Source organism: Copadichromis virginalis, linkage group LG11 (assembly GCF_057382275.1).
Source record: "Copadichromis virginalis isolate Kocher_CV1m ecotype Utaka linkage group LG11, C_Virginalis_male_GT1.1, whole genome shotgun sequence".
Lineage (NCBI taxonomy): Eukaryota > Metazoa > Chordata > Actinopteri > Cichliformes > Cichlidae > Copadichromis > Copadichromis virginalis.
Genome location: NC_140628.1, coordinates 1,136,545 through 1,155,216, shown reverse-complemented (window position 1 = coordinate 1,155,216; position 18,672 = coordinate 1,136,545). Strand labels below are relative to the sequence as shown.

Below are 18,672 nucleotides of genomic sequence, written 5' to 3'. Positions count from 1 at the left end.
CATCCACCCATCCACATTAAGGGGACGGCTGTGGAGCGTGTGAGCAGCTTCAAGTTCCTGGGAGTCCACATCTCCGAGGATCTCACCTGGACGACCAACTGCTCCAAGCTGGTCAAGAAGGCTCACCAGTGCCTCTTCTTCTTGAGGACTCTGAGGAAGAACCACCTGTCCTCAGACATCCTGGTGAACTTCTATCGCTGCACCATCGAGAGCATCCTGACCAACTGTATAACAGTCTGGTACGGGAACTGCTCTGCCTCGGACCGGAAGGCGTTGCAGAGGGTCGTGAAAACTGCCCAGCGCATCGCCGGAGCACCACTTCCTGCCATAAAAGACATCTACAGGAAGCGGTGTCTGAAAAGGGCTGGGAAAATCATCAAAGACCCCAGTCACCCATCACATGGACTCTTCACCCTCCTGCCCTCTGGGAGGCGCCACAGGAGCCTCCGGACTAAGACCACCAGGTACCGGAACAGCTTCTTCCCCACAGCTGTCAGACTCCTGAACTCTGCCTCCTGACATCTGACCCACGTTAAACTCATGGACTGAACATACACACACCCACAATGGACAACTGTACCCTCAAACACAATAATAACATGGACTGAACCACCACTCACAGCCACTAGCACTTTATATACCTCTGTAGAAACTATCTACACCCTCACTTATCTTAACTGCACTACTGTATAGCTCTGTGTAAATAATCATTCTGTACATTCGATAATTTTTAATCCTACAACTGTTTACAACTTGCATAGTTCCCATTTCTGTATAGCTGTATATCCCAGATTCTGTAAAGTTATTTATTTCATATTCTGTATAGTTTTTCATATTTATATCCTGTTCATATCCTGTACATAGCTTGTACTCACTACAGCCTGTACATACTTATAGTTATAGAATATTCACAACATACTTCATACCGTGTACATTATAACATACCATAATAGACCCATTTCTGTAATATACTCACATGTCTATATTATTGCTAATGTATATTGTAATATATCTATATCACTAAAGCACTTCTGGATGGATGCAAACTGCATTTCGTTGCCCTGTACCTGTGCATGTGCAATGACAATAAAGTTGAATTCTATTCTATTCTATTCACTTAAAGGAGCCTCGCTGTGACGTAATCGACCTTCACATGCGGCCTCCGAAGGACGCAGGGACACAGCCCTCCTGAGGATTACCCAGAATCCCTTGCTAATCCTAGTGGGTGCAGGGCGACATTTGACACTGGGTGGCGCTATTGTGCCAGGATGTAACCCTAAACTCTATTACATGAGCATGTGTATTTTGCGCATTAGCGGCCTGGACTTCTGCCTGGAGTCACGTGACTTTTCATTGAAGGGGCACGTGCGCTGGAGCTTCAGCTTCAAACGGACCATCACGAGCAGGAAGCGGCTCCCATGGCCTCTCCACTGAAAGTGTGCATAGTCGGGTCTGGAAACTGGTAAGCTCTTATGATGCTGACGTTGTTGCCGGACGCGGTGCTGCAAACAGGTTGTTGCATCTGTCGGTGTGCGGAGTGTCGTTAGTGCCTACCTGGTTTGTAAGCGTCCTCCTGGAGTCAGCTACGAGGAGCTGGAACAGAGCTTCTTCAGCATAAGCACAGTGCTTTCCTGGTCGTGTTCCTTTTTAATTTCATATTAACTGGTGATGTTAGTTTAAGTGTTGCATGTTTCAGGTGACACATCCGGAAGTTTGCCTTTTTCCAACAGCTGTCCCCTCTGTCTGCCGGCATCCTGCGGTTTGACATATGATACAGGGCTCGCTGAAAACAACAGCTAGTCTGTAGTTAATATTGACACGTATATGAATTTCCATTCTGTTCTGACAGAAACACAAATTATTCTCAGCAAAAAAAAAGTTAATTCGATGTTTTATTCCGCTAAACCATAATAATGTGGTTCGGTGAGATAAATCTGAAGCCAACATTTACCCCTGACACCAGCTGAGTGAAGGGACCTCGAGCTTACCTGCATCCGGGTCACTCTTTCAGCTGTTCATTTAAAATATGCGCACAAGTTCACTGGTGATGGTCAGCAGCCTGCTCCATAAACATGAAACTATGGCGTTATGTTGTGAGCCCCTCACAAACAAATAAAGAAATGTGCCATATGCTTCATGAGCACAGAGGGAGGGCGTGCTGGACATCAGTCAGCATAGAAACAGACCAAAACTTTAAGAAGCGGGTTTGTTTGATTTGTTTCCTGTAGGCTGTAAGTAAGTGTCGTTTATTTCAGCATGAAACACGCGCCGTAGTAAGTTCAGGGACTGATCCGTGTGGTAACTCGAGCTTCAGTGCCTACAAGTGTCTCAAAGTTTGATGTGACTAAAGACTGAAAATGTCACCGTCACCAGTTCATACAAGCCTGAGTGCATGTCCATGTCAACATGACTACAGGTAACATTACAAAACAGTGTTTTCTTCAAAAATAAATATGTTTAATGAAGCCTGCTGATTGGACTTGTACAGAGTATTATAGTTCCCAGATTGATTATGACGCCACTGACAGCATACACTCACCACGCATGACCAGAGTTTCTCATTTGACTTGAGGATAAAAATGTCAAATGTTTGTTTGTTTGTTTTTAATTGAAATGTAAGATGGTAAAAACAGTAACAGTGGGCTTAGTAACTCAGCTATGGCTGTCAGAGTAGACTGATGTCGGGTCAGATTGTGCTTACACTGGGAAACAAAAGCAGAGTTTTGTTATTTTATTTTCCCCATAAACCTTAAAAGGCATCAGTGGCAGACTCTGCTATAAAATCAGTGAGCGTGTTACAGCCCATCAGTGTGGTGTTTAGTGAACAATAACCTTCCCTTTGTCATCTCTGGACTCTTAGTGCATGTTTTCACCTGTGTAACACCTCGATCAGAATCTGTTTTGTTTACATGAAGCAACAGTAGGATCGTGTTCCCGGACAAGAACACTAGCACACCTCCTTAATCCTTCATATGCTTAATCACCTCTCACACCAACTCTCTTCCACTCAAAAAATTCACAAGAATGAAGCTAACGAAGTAGTTTAGGATGGTCCAATTGATTAGCTGACTGAATGATTAATTGATCAATGCCTTGAAACATCTAGAAATATTTGCTGATCTCTGTGTCTTTGTTGCAGGGGCTCTGCTATTGCCAGGATTATCGGAGATAATGCCAGGACATTGCAGCATATTGCTACCACTGTGAAGATGTGGGTGTTTGAAGAAAATATTAATGGCAGGAAGCTTAGCGACATCATCAACACTGAGCATGAAAACGTTAAGTACCTTCCTGGATACAAACTACCAGAGAATGTGGTGAGAAGTAGTATGATGTCATTCTTTTGCTGAGCTCATTAAACTCTGCAGAGCACTAAAGCTGCACTATACTGCCAAAAGTATTCACTCACCCAAGTCATCGAATTCAGGTGTTCCAGTCACTTCCATCAAGAACCCAGGCATGTAGACTGCTTCTGCAAACATCATAGATCAGTGTGATGATGGGATGCAACAAGGCCGGTCATAAATATCCTCTTTATCAAATATTCCACAGTCAGCTTCTAGTGGTATTTTAACAAAGTCGAAGCCTACCACTCAGCCACAGAGCAGGGTCAGCGCACAGTGCACCGAGGTCACCGGCTTTCTGCTACAGGCCTCCAAACTTTATGTTGCCTTCAGATTAGCTGAAGAACAGTGCATAGAGTTCTTCATGGAATGGGTCACCATGGATGCTGTATCCATCACCAAGCACAATGCAAAGCATCCGGTGCAGTTGTGTAAAGCACGCTGACCTGAACTCTACAGCAGTTCACTGGAGTCACAAATCGTGCAATGATGGACAAGCTGGCGTTTGGTGGCTGCCAGGAGAGCGATACGTGTCTGACCGCAATGACTGCAGTGTCCATATCGACATGGTTGAGAGACTTTGGTGTGGAAGAACTCGACTAGAGTCCTCACCTCAATCTGACAGAACACCGCTGGGATAAATTAGAGTGGAGACTGCGAGCCAGGCCTTACATCAGTGTCTGACTTCACAAACGCGCTTCAGGAAGGAGGTCAAGAATTTACGGAAGCTTGTTTCTGCCAGTAAAAAAGAAAAATGTATCCATAACTCGAAATTTAGAGTTACCTCTGCCAGTCAGTAATCTACATGAATGTCATTTTCTTGTTACTTGGAAGGATATGGCGCGCTCAAAACCGGAGCGCAACAAATTGGCGCCTGCGAGAGTTCGTTCGCTGATAGTAACGCCACGTGATTCAGCTAATAACACAAGGCTTTCATCATGTGTGAAGCCAGGCTGAAAATAGTCAGCAGTTTGTGCATTCATGACTGGCTGTAGTACTGGTAGCTTAGCATAGCATTTGTAGCTGAGGGTAACAAGGAAAAGACGGCATTCACGTAGCTTACTGATTGGTAGAGTTGACTCGAGATTTGGAGAAAATAAGCACACTACGAAATGTGGAGATCCTTCTCGTTAAAGCTGAAGCTGTTATCGTTGCAAAGGGTTGGATGACTTTCTATTAAACCCTTAGATTAAGACTGGGGTGTCACCCCAGTTCATGTATGGCTGAAGACAGACGAGTGAATATTTTTGGCAATATGGTGGAAGTGTGTAACACAGTACGGTGGGGAAATCACCCAGACTCACAGGATTATTCAAAGCCTACTCAGCTTTGAATTGAATGGCGCTTCTGTCGTCTCCATAGGTGGCTGTACCAAAGCTCTCTGATGCTGCTATGGGAGCTGACCTGCTGGTGTTTGTCGTCCCTCATCAGTTCATTAGGAAACTCTGTGATGAAATGGTGGGCTGTGTCTCTGCCAGAGCTCGAGGAATCACGCTCATAAAGGTAATGATGCCCATTTCACCGTCTCGCTATCTCACACTCCACTGCTGCTTTTAACTTTCCAAATTCTGCAGAGCAAAGACCTGACACAGGATCTGAGCCGTGCATACAAACTCAGCTGAACATGCCCGGAGTATCTTTGTTATGTGGATTTGCTTCTAACAGGATCCCTAATGATCAGGATAAGCGGTCACATAAAGCTGTTTTTTGGTTCATATTGCCAGTAAGTGTCTCCAGCCATCCATAAAACACAGCGAAGGTCTTTGGGGTAGTAAAGGTGTAAGGACATTTGGCACACAGACTGCAGTAGCCAGGGATCCGGTGATGTGCAGTATTCATTTTGTGATCAAATATGTCGACAAAGTGAGCGTGTGCGCTGAAGAGTGAGTTTGATGTTTGGATGCCTCTCTTCCACAGGGACCCCCCAACATTCTGATCCAAGCACTGTAAACAAAAACACACTAAACTCAGAGTCCAGTGTTTGTCTGTTTCAGTACTCATGACGCATTCATGGCTGTGTATTGCATTAGTACATATTTTGAGCACATATTTTGCAGGGCAGCCTGTAAGTGCTGCTGTCAAAGCTTTGGCTGCACCCTGGAGCTACGTGGCAGGCAGGAAGAGCCACAATACAGCACTTGGAAAATGAGAAGTAAACTCACAAGCAGTCTTTTAATGTTACGCTTATACCAAGTACAAAATAATATAGATCAAAAACAAGGAAACCAAAACTACAGATCTGTGAACCAGCGCTAAGAAGGGCAAACCAAGCGTCCCAGCAGGTCTCACTGCCTGTCTTGTCTGTCATACATCCCTCCTGGCACGTATCCACCTACTCCACCCTGCCTGCACTCTTCTTCACCTCTCTTTTGCACTTTTCCATGTGTCTCTTTCATTCGCATACACTAGTCATCACATGACCTGCAACACCTTCACCTACTTTTCTGTCACCCTCAGCTGCCACGTAAGATCCCACAGTTCCTCTCTTGGTGCCTCATCTTTCTCTAGCTCCACAGGGTCACATCGCAGGCGTCCATCAGCGTACTCAAAGCAAGCGTCACGTCTGTAGTGCTCTTTCTCTGCATGAAGCCACACTCCCCTTCACTGATCATCACCTTTAACCACTCTTTCCCATACCTCCATGGTATCTGTCTCAGGCTTTATCCCTCAGTAGTTACTACAGCTCTGCACATTACTCTGTTCTATAAAACTGGTACCAGTGCACTTCTCCATTCCTCGGCCATCCCCTAACCAAACAGTACAATTTGAGTGTGTAACACTGTTGTTTCGAAGTCTTCGGTCTGTAGTTACAGGCTGTTTGTAGCCTGTCCAAATTTGGCACGAGTGTCATTTTTTGCATTTGCCATCAACATGTGTGACTCATTTGGTGACACTGAGGTCTATTAACAAATTTCTAGGCACAATAAGGGGTGTAAACTATAACGCATGGTGGAAGTAGATCATATCTATGTGTTTTGTGGATGCTGTGGTCCTACTGGGCTCATCAAATGCTGATCTCCACAAACCCCCTATCATCAGTCAGAACTGGTACCTCAGAATCCCACGTCATGGCTCTGAAGCTGAAAAGACTCCAGGTTAGAGAAGAATTGCTTCCTCTAGTCAAGAGCTCAAATATCTCTTGTTCACAAGTGGGTGAACAGGTGAGTGTGAGATGGACTGGTTCATCATCTGCAGTTATTTGGACTCTGTTTTGGTAGAGAGGGTGCTGGTGAATGTGTTTGGCTGCAAGCTGTGGGTAGTGACTGGAAGAATCAGGCTACATCAGAAATTAGCTTCATTTCAAGGGCTTAGCCTTGGGGTGAAGAGGTCAGTCAGAAGGAACATATCAGGGGGAGGCTGGTTTCCTCCCTTGACTTTCTGCATGCATCCATCTACAGCATGGGTATAAGCAGCTGTGTCCTTTATGGCTCATCCTGTATGCCATCGCTCATCCACCACCGCCCCTCTCATTACTGTCTCAGGGTATATATGAGGGTCCAGAGGGCCTGAGGCTGATCTCTGACGTCATTCGTGAGAAGATGGAGATCGATGTCAGTGTCCTGATGGGAGCAAACATCGCCAACGAAGTAGCAGCTGAGAAGTTCTGTGAATCCACCATCGGTGAGTAGAATCCACGTGGAAAATGTTATTCAGTAGATTCTATTACTGCCTGCTGTAACTGGCATGTTGTGGATTTAAAAAGAACAAACGGGACCTGGGGCCTGTTCTTCGTACCTCGCTAAGTAAGTTAGCTGGATTAGATTGTTGACGATTTCGCGTGATCTTGGATCGTTCGGTTCCCCGAAGCTCATCCGGGACTTGCTGCCATAGCAACAGAGCCGTAAGCGTAAACCTGCTCGGGAGCAGGTTTACTTTATGTAAACAGGATTAGATCGCGGCCACTCAGGTATTTCCGCTTCATTTATACGAAAGCAACAGCGATATTCCACCACTGTTTCACCATAAATAAATAACATCAATGTAACTAAAGATAATGCAGCACTTGATCCTTTTATTGATGTCACACAGATACATACAGGTCATTTCCTAAAAAAGGGAAATGTACTATTAACATTCTATTACATGTATGTGATTATTACAGATGTAATTCATATTTCAGAGTAGTAATTGTAAATTACGTCGTGTAATCAAGATGAGAGACCACGGCTATAAAAGCGAAGGTGGATTTGGGAAGCCTGTCGCAGCCATGTCCTGTCCGTTTACGCGAGCAACCCATTGCGGAAGGTGCAAGATTGATAAGGAGAGTTTTCAGAATTCAGCGTATATTGCGGGACAGACAGGATCCTTTAGCTCAGCGCGACAGTGTGCTCATAGAGAGATATCGATTTCCCCGTGAGGGTATTATTTACTTAACCAACTTGTTGACGAGGGGGTGCAGGACCACCACCTGTCTTTTTTTTTTTGCTCTGCCCTTTTCTTGGTTGCTGTTATGAACAAACAAACAGATTATTCCAGGGTCTCTTTCCTAGAGACGAAAAGCAATATAAGTGATCAATATTACCATTCTGTAGAATATTCTTATATTTCACTTTTACTTGTTCCCATGTTCTAGTGGGTCCTGTTGTGGCTCTAATGTGTAAGGGGATATAATATAACATATTATAATATAACATAATATAATGTAATATAATATTGGATAATATAGTGTAATACAGTAAATTTACCCTACCGCCTACTGGTGATGGCCAGAGGGGCCGATGGCGCGATATGGCAGCCTGGCTTCTGTCAGTCTGCCCCAGGGCAGCTGTGGCTACAACCGTAGCTGCCTCCACCAGTGTGTGAATGTGAGAGTGAATGAATAGTGGCATTGTAAAGCGCTTTGGGTGCCTTGAAAAGCGCTATATAAATCCACTCCATTATTATTGTTATTATTAAATTACTTACGAGTTTAATTTGTCAGCAATTTTCTGCCAGCCCTCTCTCCTTGCTTTTGCAGCCTTTGCAGTGTTCCCTTGCGTTCTGATTAAACTCTGAAACTCCTGAAATCCCTCACTCAGGAGTTCTTGCTCTGCTGCCGAAAAATACCGAGCCGAGCGCACTCCTTCGACATTTTCGCCGACCAATCAGAGGGTTGCCGATCAATGTTTCTACTATCGATGCGTAGCCCCTTTTACGACACCCAGTGATGTCACATTACTGCGTCCAGCTGTACTAATCGTCAACGGAAGGTGTGTTCGGAGAACCGGATTAGCGAGCTCACGGTTAGCGCGATGATTTGGTCTTGGATGTGTCATTTGATCTTGGATGTAGTAAGCGACGTACGAAGAACGGGCCCCTGGAAGAGAAGAAATGTGTTTTGTTTTTTTGTCCCCTTGGCTTGATTGGATGGGAGTGTAGGGTCTCTGCCTGGTTTAGGAAGCAGACTCATACTGGCAGAGTTCATACTGGGAGATGGTGCGTGATCTGAATTTGAGTCAGCGTTCTGAATAAAGTGCGTGCTAGCAAAGATCAAAATTGTGTAAAACTGAGCTGGAAAACCATGTGGAGCTGGAGCTGGGAGATGCTGTGGGCTTCATGGCATTCACACGTTGTGTAATAATGTAAGGACAACATCAGATGGATTCGTCATTAATACATATAAAGCTTCAGAAAAGTCTTTTAAAAGATGTATTTGTTGCGGATCATGAGTAATGTTCCCAGGCGAGTCTTTAGTTGTTTTTTCTTAACTTAGCTTTAACTGGTTAGCCTGGAATTTTCTGGATTTATTGTAGGGCTGAACGATTATGGAAAATAATCTAATTGCGATTTTTTTTTTGCCCCAATATTGCGATTGCGATGCGATATGCGATTATTTTTTTTTAAGGTCTTTGTCTTCTGTATTATTAAACAAAGACAAGCAATACATCATATAGTATGGCCAATACTATATTACATTAATTTTAAACTGTTCTTTCCTGGAAGACAGACCTCTGTTATGATGACATGAGGTGATGCATGAATTGATGACTGACATTTTTATTTAACTTCTTCAATCACAACAGTATATTTGAACATACACAATAGTTTATTTTTAGCTTACAAACATCTGAGCATAAAGTGCTGACAAGGAACCCTGGTGTAAACATTAAAATGAAAGTCAGTACAATGTGCAGATTGCAGAAATATACATAAACAAAATCAGTGGCTTTACCACACTCAGTTTTTCGACATCTGTGAACTACTAGACAGTCATTCAATTAAAAAATAATATTAAATAAATAAAACTAATAAATAAAAAATACACACATCTTACTGATCTCTGCAGTCAGTAACATTACACATAAAGTGCAAACATAATAGCAATTGTATAAACACACACACAAACACGCCTTTAAAGTTTAAAGGCGTGAAATTGGACGGTCTAGTTCTGATTAGCGTCACCGCTGTCTCGGTGGAGTTTAATAAACTCGGCCGTCTGCTTCTTGCTATCTAAAATATAACCAGACACTGGTGTAAATTCTCGACTGTCTCATACTTCTGTTTAATAAGTTTTCTGTTTGACGTTTAGTCAGCTGTGTGAAAACCAAGGAGGAACCCACCCGGGGGATTAATAAAGTTTTATTTTATCTAATCTAATAACTTTAATCTCAGCCAAACCGATTTACTCACGAACAAACAAAACACTGAAAAAAGCCCAACAATAACATTTTTAGGTTGTCTAAGTGACTTATATATTACGTTTAACCCGAGCAGCGAAACTCCGCGGTGATCTGAAAATGATGTGCCGGGAGTTGTGCCGTTCTCGGCCGCATCAGTAACCCTCGAGCTCCCGGCTAGCTGTCGAGCTGGTGGGTAGCAGACGCCTCTGAAAACGTCGAAGCACTTTTGCAAATATGGGATATCTTGATAAACCGAGCAGATATTTGATGTTTACACAACTACTTTCTCGCCTGAAAATATGTTAAAAGTTTATTTTGTGACCCAGAAAGATTAGTATGAGTAATTTTAAAACTTAGTAGCGGCCGCCATTGTTGGAAACTGGAGTTTGGCTGGGCCGCGCTATGAATTCTGGGATATGGTAGTAATTTGGACAGCCTTCGGCGCGTCGCTGTGACGTAATCGGTCTACAAATGCGGCCTCAGGAGGATGCAGCCCATGAATTTGGACATGTCCAGAGTATAATCGCAGCCTTTGCGGTTAGAAAATTGCACTTGATCATGTCGCGATATTATCGCAAATGCGATATATCGTTCAGCCCTAATTTATTGCCATGTTCAAAGTTCTCCAAACTCAGCCTTTGCACCAGAAATCGTCTTTTTGTCACTTATTTCATTTAATTCCAGTTTCAGTTTTCTCAGATTGCTAACTATATGTTATTGTGGTGAAGGTTTTTTTCATTATTTTTCTTGTTTTAATAGTAAAATATTATTCTGTTACTACTTTTCCTGCTTCCTTTAAACGCACAGTGATATTACTGGACGCTCAGTGTTTACACTGCCTGTTCTTTTGTGAAATAACTTGCTCTTTAAGAATATCTGCTCATTGGTGGTGTAACTCCTTTGTGTCTCTGAGAGACAGACACCAGTCTGAGTGTCTGTGATATCCCTCATAATGGAGCTGCTAACTAAAAGTAGTCTAAGCAAGAATCTGAGTGCTGTTCTGGTGAAAAGAAGTCCCTGAGAGCTGAACGATGTAAAGCCAAGCATCACAAAGACCAAAGTTACTCATTTATTGTTCGAGCATGTCTGTAGACTCCCTGTTGACTGCTCGGGAGCCTCCTTGGGTGGATTGGGAACAGGACCTTGCCAACCAATAGCTCCAACAGCTCTGTGCTTCATTAGCAGGAAGCCAAGCCATGCATTAGCAATTAGGGATTAATCATCTATTCAAGGCTATTTTGAGAACTGATGAGCATAATGGTCAGTAATGCGATAAGACAGTTTCAAGTTTACCTGTTCAAATAAATTAATAATTAGTGATCTGGCTTATTTGTATACTTGAGCCTAAAGATTATACTTGGATTAGACTGATTTCCACATCTCCTGTGATTTGTCCGTCCATCCATCTTCTGGGGCCAGGTACGGTAGGCAGCAGCCTAAGCAGAGAAGCCCACACCTCCCTCTCCCCGGCCACCTCCTGCACAGTGTCCTGGGTCTGCCCCGGGTCCTCCTCAGAACACCTCACCCGGGACATATTCTTGCCAGACGCCCGAACCGTCTCAACTGGCTCCCTTCTGTCATGGTCCTGAGTTTGGTGACCCAGTGTTTGTTTTGGATTATTGACATGCTTTATTTCAGCGAGTTCTGACCATCAGATCGTGTGTGTGTGTGTGTGTGTGTGTGTGTGTGTGTGTGTGTGTGTGTGTTAGGCAGCAGGAATGTGGAGAATGGTCTACTGTTCAAAGAGTTACTGACGACTCCAAACTTCAGGATCACAGTAGTGGAGGATGCTGACACAGTGGAGCTGTGTGGAGCTTTGAAGGTAAACACTTACACATGACACTGAATCAAATACTCTATAATCACATGGCTACCAGCACGGTCTCTCTGTAGTTACTGTCGACTGTAAGGATGTTTGGAGTCAAAATGTCTGTGTAACACTGAAATGTGAAACCTTTTGCTGGTAAAGAGGCAGAACCAGTGTCTGTGGTTATGAAACCAAACTGTCCTTCGTTCCATCTTGAAATATGATTCGACGCCTTCGCCGGGACTTCTTTTGTCATATTTTCAATGGGTGTCAGATATGTAATTGGCCACAGGTGTTGACTGCATGGAACCTATGAATAAACTGATATTCCAAATGCTCTGTGGTTTGGTGAATGCAGCGTCGATGATTTTCATCATTTTATACTATATATGTAGAGCTGGGCGATAGAACGATATGTATCGCGATATAACTTTTACTCGATAGAAAAATTAAGCTATCGCGATAGACCTCGCCCTCTTGTCCTCTTTAAAAAAAAAAAAAAAAAAAAAAAAAAGGTCAGCCAATCCAAATTAAGCAGCGCAGAGCCGAACCAATCACAGCCGCAGCGTCACGTCGCGTGACTTGTTACGTACAGCACAAGTGCCAAGCCGCACGTGTGTTTGTTTGGGAAGCAGCCAGCGGGTAATGGAGGAAATGAGTGTGCCGACTAGAAAAATCAACCGAGCGTGACCGAAGAGAAAACAGATGATGGTTCCGACGCCGGAGAGATTGTCGAACGGAAGAGCCATAGAAGCTCCGTAGTGTGAAGGTATTTCGGCTATTTCAAGTCTGACAAAAAACAGAGTAGCGTGCACTGTAAATTGTGCCGAAAGCAAGTCTGGAAATACAATAAACTGGTGCATGCGTCACACTGTGCGCCACGTTATTGTTTCGGTGAAATGAATTTCTACAATACTGTTAATTCTACTCTCTGCAGTGTTTAAATGCTTACATATACACACAGTTACTGTCCCTCCACACATACGACTCGGTTCTGCTTCTATGCCCCAGCTTTGTTTACTTTTTCCCGCCGAGGCTTCTAGACTTCTGATTGGCCAACATTTCTGCACGGTTAGGAATCTAGCGCCACCTGCTGCTTTGGCATGTTCATAGCAGCGTTTTCCTTCATTTCTGCCTTTATGTGTGGACGGGATTATTTTTTAAAACGAAAACGGAAAATCTCCGTTTTCAAAAATACCCGTGTACGTGTGGACGTAGCCTCAGTCTCTGACTGGAAGCGCTAATTCGTCATTCGGCTTTTGTCAGACTAAAGTAACTGTTAAAACTGTTTGAAAAGCTAAGCTATACAACAAGGAGAGATTGAGAATTTCCTTTTAGTTCTCAGTTTATTTGATATTGACAAAAGTTAGTCAGTTTTGTCTGTTCTTCTGTAAAACAAACTAAGATTTATTTTTAGAATTAATATTTTGTTTCTAAGTGGAATTGACAATTTAGTCTGTTTCGTTTGTTCTATTTTGAAACTTAAACGCTTTAGCGGCTGCCTTTTGTGTAGTTTGCAATATTTGCCTTTATTTATCTGAAAAAGTCTCATGTTCCTTAAGTACATCTACCCTGTTGAACTTATTATGGGAAATAAATATTTAAATAAAAACAAGCTGCTGATTATTTCACATTTTACTTGTGAGCAACGGCACATTTAAATCTTACAAATATAGTTATTTGGCTTATATCGTGATAGATATCGTTATCGCCTGAAATGAAAAAAACATATCGTGATATGAAAAAATCTCATATCGCCCAGCTCTATATATATGTATATATTTTTTTAAGAGTAGTGTTTAAATTGGAGCATGGGTGCACCAACACACTTGAACAGTCGTGTTAATAATGAGCTTTATTAGGTGTGAGGTGATGCACTCATCAGTACATGATTTTCAGTCTTCTGTTAGTTGCATTGAGAGCTTTACATCATTTTCTAAATGTGTGTTTTTGTTTTGTTCATTGCTGGTGAAGAACATCGTTGCAGTGAGTGCAGGTTTTTGTGATGGCTTGCAGTGTGGAGACAACACCAAGGCAGCTGTGATCCGTCTGGGCTTGATGGAGATGATAACCTTCGCCCAACTCTTTTCTAAGAATGGCGTGGTTTCCACATCGACCTTTCTGGAGAGCTGTGGTGTGGCCGACCTCATCGCTACGTGCTATGGCGGCCGCAATCGACGAGCAGCAGAGGCCTTTGTTAGAACAGGGAAGGTATGTGCACCGTCACGTTTGGTTGTTGTAGTGTATCTGCTCTCTTTCCTCATTACGCATTACTATGTAAAGCTTTATTAGCTCGAACTGTTTTTGGTTTGAAATGACGAACTGCTTTTTAATTGTGCACTTTCTTGTATTTTCTTCTTGTCACACCTGCTGATAGAGCATTGAAGTGCTGGAGAAGGAGATTTTCAATGGTCAGAAGCTCCAGGGTCCTGCCACCTCAGCTGAGGTTTACCGCATCCTCCAACAGAAGTGCCTGGTGAATAGGTCTGTAATCAAGTTTCTTTGTCTGTCTATTGTATTTTTTTTTTCTTTTTTGACATGTAACGCAGCTCTGTGCTATATTTTGACTGTAAACTACCTGTCAAAAGTTTGAACATTTATTGGTTTGTCTTTATTTTTACTAAGTAGCCGCCCTTTGCTTTGTTGACAGAGCTGCAAACCCTCATCCTTCTCTTAATGAGCTTCATGATGCAGTCACCTGAAATGGTTTTCCTCACAGGTGTGCCTGACAGGGTTCATTGGTGTAATTTGGGACCATCAGTTGTGTTGTGCAGCAGTCAGGTTGGTACACAGCTGACAGCCCTGTTTGACAGAATCAATCAGCTAAGTAAAGAGAAATGACATCATTACTTTAAGAACTGAAGCTCAGTCCAGAAAATTGCAAAAACTTGAGGACGCCCCAGGAAAGGAAGACCAAGAGTCGCCTCCACTGCTGAGGATGCATGCATCTCACCTCAGTGTTATGTCTTTTCGGGTTCTTTAAATGAACAAACGGGGTCGGGTCAGTTTAGCCCCTTTTACTCAGCATCCGCATTTATGACGAAGGGCAACAAAGTAGAATGGCTCATTTTCATGGACAACCAGCATGAGCCTTGTGTGAAAAGGCGAATGTCTAACCCAACGTAAGGATGACAGAAGGAACCCACAGCAAATATATTTAATCAAAAATAGCCAGGTCAACTTCTATTTCTGTTACGGACTAGTAACATTTCTGTCCGTGAAATTTACCCATTCGTTATCTCTACGGGAATCCTCCATCACTCTAATTATTACCCAACATCATTTGCCCTTCATAGTCACTGCAGCGTGACATTTCCAACAGTAGGTGGTGCCATCGTCCCATTTAGCAGGATGTAACTTGAACCATTTTTAACTATGTTACACATGGTTCCCACTGTGAAGCATGGAGGGGAAGGTGTGGAGGTGATTTGCTGGTGACACTGTTGGGGATTTATTCAAAACTGAAGGCACACTAACCCAGCATGGCTACCACAGCAGCCACATGCCATCCCATCTGGTTTGCTTTTACTTGCACCATCATTTACTTTGTTTGAATATGACAATGACCCGAAACACGGTCACCTGACCTAAAGCCAGTGGATGAGATGGAGAACAAAGTGAAGGCAAAGGACCAACGAGTGCTCGGCTTCTCTGGGAACTCCTTCAAGACTGTTGGAAAACTGTCTCAGGTGACGACCTCGTGAAGCTCATGGAGAGAATGAAGAGTGTGCAGCAGCAATCAAAGCAAAGGAAGGCTACGTGGAAGAATCTCAAATATAAATATGTTATTTCACACTTTTGTTTACTAAATAATTCCACATGTGTTCATTCATAGTTTTGATGCATTCGGTTTGAATCTACAGTGTAAACAGTCATGAAAATAACGGAAAACCATTAAATGACAAGGTGTGTCCAGACTTTTGACTGGTAGTGTATAACAAGTACAGAGCTTGAATTAGGGATTTCAATTTTAGTTTATCTTTACATATAATTGGGAGCAGTGGGGAAATGCCTCAAAAATACGCATATACATAAAATGGTGACAGAGGGACCCTTAGGCCCCTCCTCGATTCAGAGATGGTCTTTCCCTTTTCACGTAAATGGCCCCTTGACTCTGCGCTCAGGATAGGACAGATTAGATGATTAGATCATGTCTACATGATCTAAAAGCAGATTACTTCAATCTTCCTGAACAGGATAGGGTAAGTATCAGTCCCTGATATGATTCACACCTACTGTACTCTGTGAGCGCCTGGCAGCACAAGAACCAGGCTAACCAAAGGTCAGAGAGTCCTGATCCCCCAGAAGGGACTGGCCCCCATCCAACTACCAACCAATAGCCTGCCTCAGCACAACAGCGACGCTGCTGTCAGGCATCATAGCAGGTGATATGGTTGGAGATTTATTAAGAATTTAAGATGGATCTTAACCAGAGCTCGTGACCACAGGGATATAAATAAACTAGTAAATCAACAGCTTCACTTTTATGTTGAGATCTTTCTTCACCACCATGGACGACATCAGCCTGTCTGCCTTCTTTGGTGACAACCATGGTCTTGGAACTGGAGGTGCTGATTTTCATTCCTGAGTGGTGGGCTGCAGACCACTGTGAGCTGGAGCTCACCACTAAATGAAGCCAACAGAACCGTGTCCAGGCAGACTTCCCAATATAACTGCCAGAATCAGTAACAAAGATAAACCCTAGCGAAGTCCAACACCAGGGGAAGAAGCCTGACTTACCGCCACCGGTGTAGTCCAAGCTCTCGCTGTGGTTGTACAGGAACCATGTGACTTGTAATAACAGACCAAACACCCCTTAGTCCCTCAGCACCTGCCACTGAATCCCTTAAGGAATGTGTCGAAATTCCTTTTCCAAGTCCACAAAACACATGTAGACTGGTTGGGCAAACTCCCACGTGCACTGGAATGTCCCTGACTTGATAAAGAGCTGGTCCAGCATTCCCCTGTCCAGGACAAAAACGACATTAATGAATCTGACGTTCAACTAATGATGGATTCTTGCTTCCAGTGCCCTCACCTGGACTTTCCTGGGGAGGTTGAGGAGTGTGTTCTCTCCATAACTGGAGCACAGCATTAAGTCCTCCTTACCAAAGAGTGGTTTAAGTGCCTAAGTGACCTTGCCCCCGGTGACGGGCGTCATCCCTTTCCTCACAGAATCTGCTTCCTGTATGGAGGTCATGTCAGTGGGATTGAGTAGATGCTTGAAATGTGACGGCGCCATTTCTCCCCCATGTGGTTCGATGGCTACCACAAGCCACCTCTCAGCCGCTTATTATTATTATTATTATTATTATTATTACTACAACTACACACTTCGAAAGGATTTGAACTATTTTTAAACGCAGAAATAGGTAATAAAGAACAAACTCTCCCTAAACTCATTGAAGTTACTGTAATGAACCGCACTAGGATTCTACGCTGAAACAAACTGAAATATGTTACTGGGTCGTTTTGAGATCATAGAGATGGTCATACTTTGGCTCATCAGTGTTTAGAACTTTCTTTCTGACTTTAAATTTGAATTTATTTACTTCTGTATTGTTGTTGTTTATCTAGTCTATATACGTTTGTTACATGTGAAATTAATAACTTGAATTTTCTCTTTTCTGCTTTGTCAAGCTCTAACTCTGTCCTTCCTCTCTCCAGGTTCCCTTTGTTCACAGCAGTTTATCAGATTTGTTTTGAGAAGAGGCCAGTCCAAGAAATGATTTCCTGCCTGCAAAGCCACCCAGAGGACATGTGATCGCCTGGTGCGTCTCAGGAAGCTGTTGTTTTTCCATTGATCATTTTCATTCTAAGGTGAAGTTTGCATTAGGTTCTTATTCTGTCAAAAACAATCCCCAACAGCTTTACACCCATAAAATAAAAAGTCCTTTATCATTTCAATTTGTACAAACTGTCAGAAAAAGTTCTTCCAGGCTTCCAACAGTGTAGGATGAAAAATAAATCCCCGTGTTAAAACACAACAAAGACTGACTCTCCCACTCAGTGTGTATCCATGCCAGCCCTTGAACCACTGTCACATATGAAAACGAGGTATAATCTGAGCTTCAAAACCATGGAACAAATCACCCAATAACATCTATATAAGTGAAATTGTGTTTTAGCGTGGGCCTTTTGTGGCAGCTATATTTGTTTTTGTTACCTACACGACCAACTTCACATTTTTCTCGGCAGGTTGATTACCAAGCTGCCCACGGTGCTCCTTAGACTTAAAACACAACAGCACGCACAAGATCAGCTCTGGGTAGAGCATGTGTTTGTGTGTGAGCCTTGTGATAGGAATAGGCTGGGAAACAGATGAATGGATAATGAGCTTGTGTGTGTCTTTAGCTGTGATACTTCAGTGTGCTGATGTTGCAACCTTCTCAGAATTCTGCTGTTAATTTGTTGGAATAAATGCCACTCAGACTGATTTCTCCATGTTTTATCTAAAAGTTTTCATTGTTAATCTTGAATCGTGTCATGAGATGGATAATAGGTTACAGGTTACCATCTTTTAAAGGCTGCATTCTGTGTTTTTGATTTATTTTTGAAAGATTGTCATTAACATTTGTCTCAGTTTGTGACCAAATATTTCTGGAACCTTTGCATTGCAGTATGTTTCTGTTTCGATCAGTGATTTATCAGATGTGTCACATATCAATAAGCAGTTGTGTGCTCATTAACATTGCTACCTTGCCTGTCAGTGGCCACCAGCATGGTCACTTTGACACACTGCATCCATCACACAGCAGAGGGCGATGCGCTTCAGTCACGGAGAAAATGTCTGCATTTCAATGTCTTTCCAGCTTCACTTGGCTTGTGTTCGTTCAGGTAAACGTAATGAATGGAAGTGAAACAAATAATTAATTTTGCTTGATCACATGTAGCACTAGCAAACCTTTGCCTCTTAAATTGA

At 43.0% G+C, this 18,672-nt stretch overlaps 1 protein-coding gene across 3 annotated transcripts; it reads left to right on the top strand.

Annotated features, from left to right (window-relative positions):
- The first annotated feature begins 1,151 nt into the window (after positions 1 to 1,151).
- Positions 1,152 to 18,638, top strand: LOC146697902 (glycerol-3-phosphate dehydrogenase 1-like protein). 3 transcript variants are annotated; one of them, XR_014922939.1, is made up of 9 exons: positions 1,152 to 1,462; positions 3,140 to 3,317; positions 4,707 to 4,847; positions 6,827 to 6,965; positions 11,653 to 11,765; positions 13,725 to 13,961; positions 14,128 to 14,234; positions 14,401 to 14,531; positions 17,418 to 17,478. XR_014922939.1 is itself a non-coding variant. In XM_085472826.1 (8 exons), exons 1-8 carry the CDS (start codon positions 1,419 to 1,421, stop codon positions 17,512 to 17,514), a joined length of 1,017 nt encoding a protein of 338 aa, XP_085328952.1. In that variant the 5' UTR covers positions 1,154 to 1,418; the 3' UTR covers positions 17,515 to 18,638. The 3 variants fall into 3 exon arrangements, 2 of the variants coding, with proteins under 2 accessions (XP_085328952.1, XP_085328951.1); XM_085472826.1 differs by lacking the exon at positions 14,401 to 14,531 and having other exon boundaries at positions 1,154 to 1,462; positions 3,140 to 3,278; positions 17,418 to 18,638; XM_085472825.1 differs by lacking the exon at positions 14,401 to 14,531 and having other exon boundaries at positions 1,155 to 1,462; positions 17,418 to 18,638.
- Positions 18,639 to 18,672: the final 34 nt, after the last annotated feature.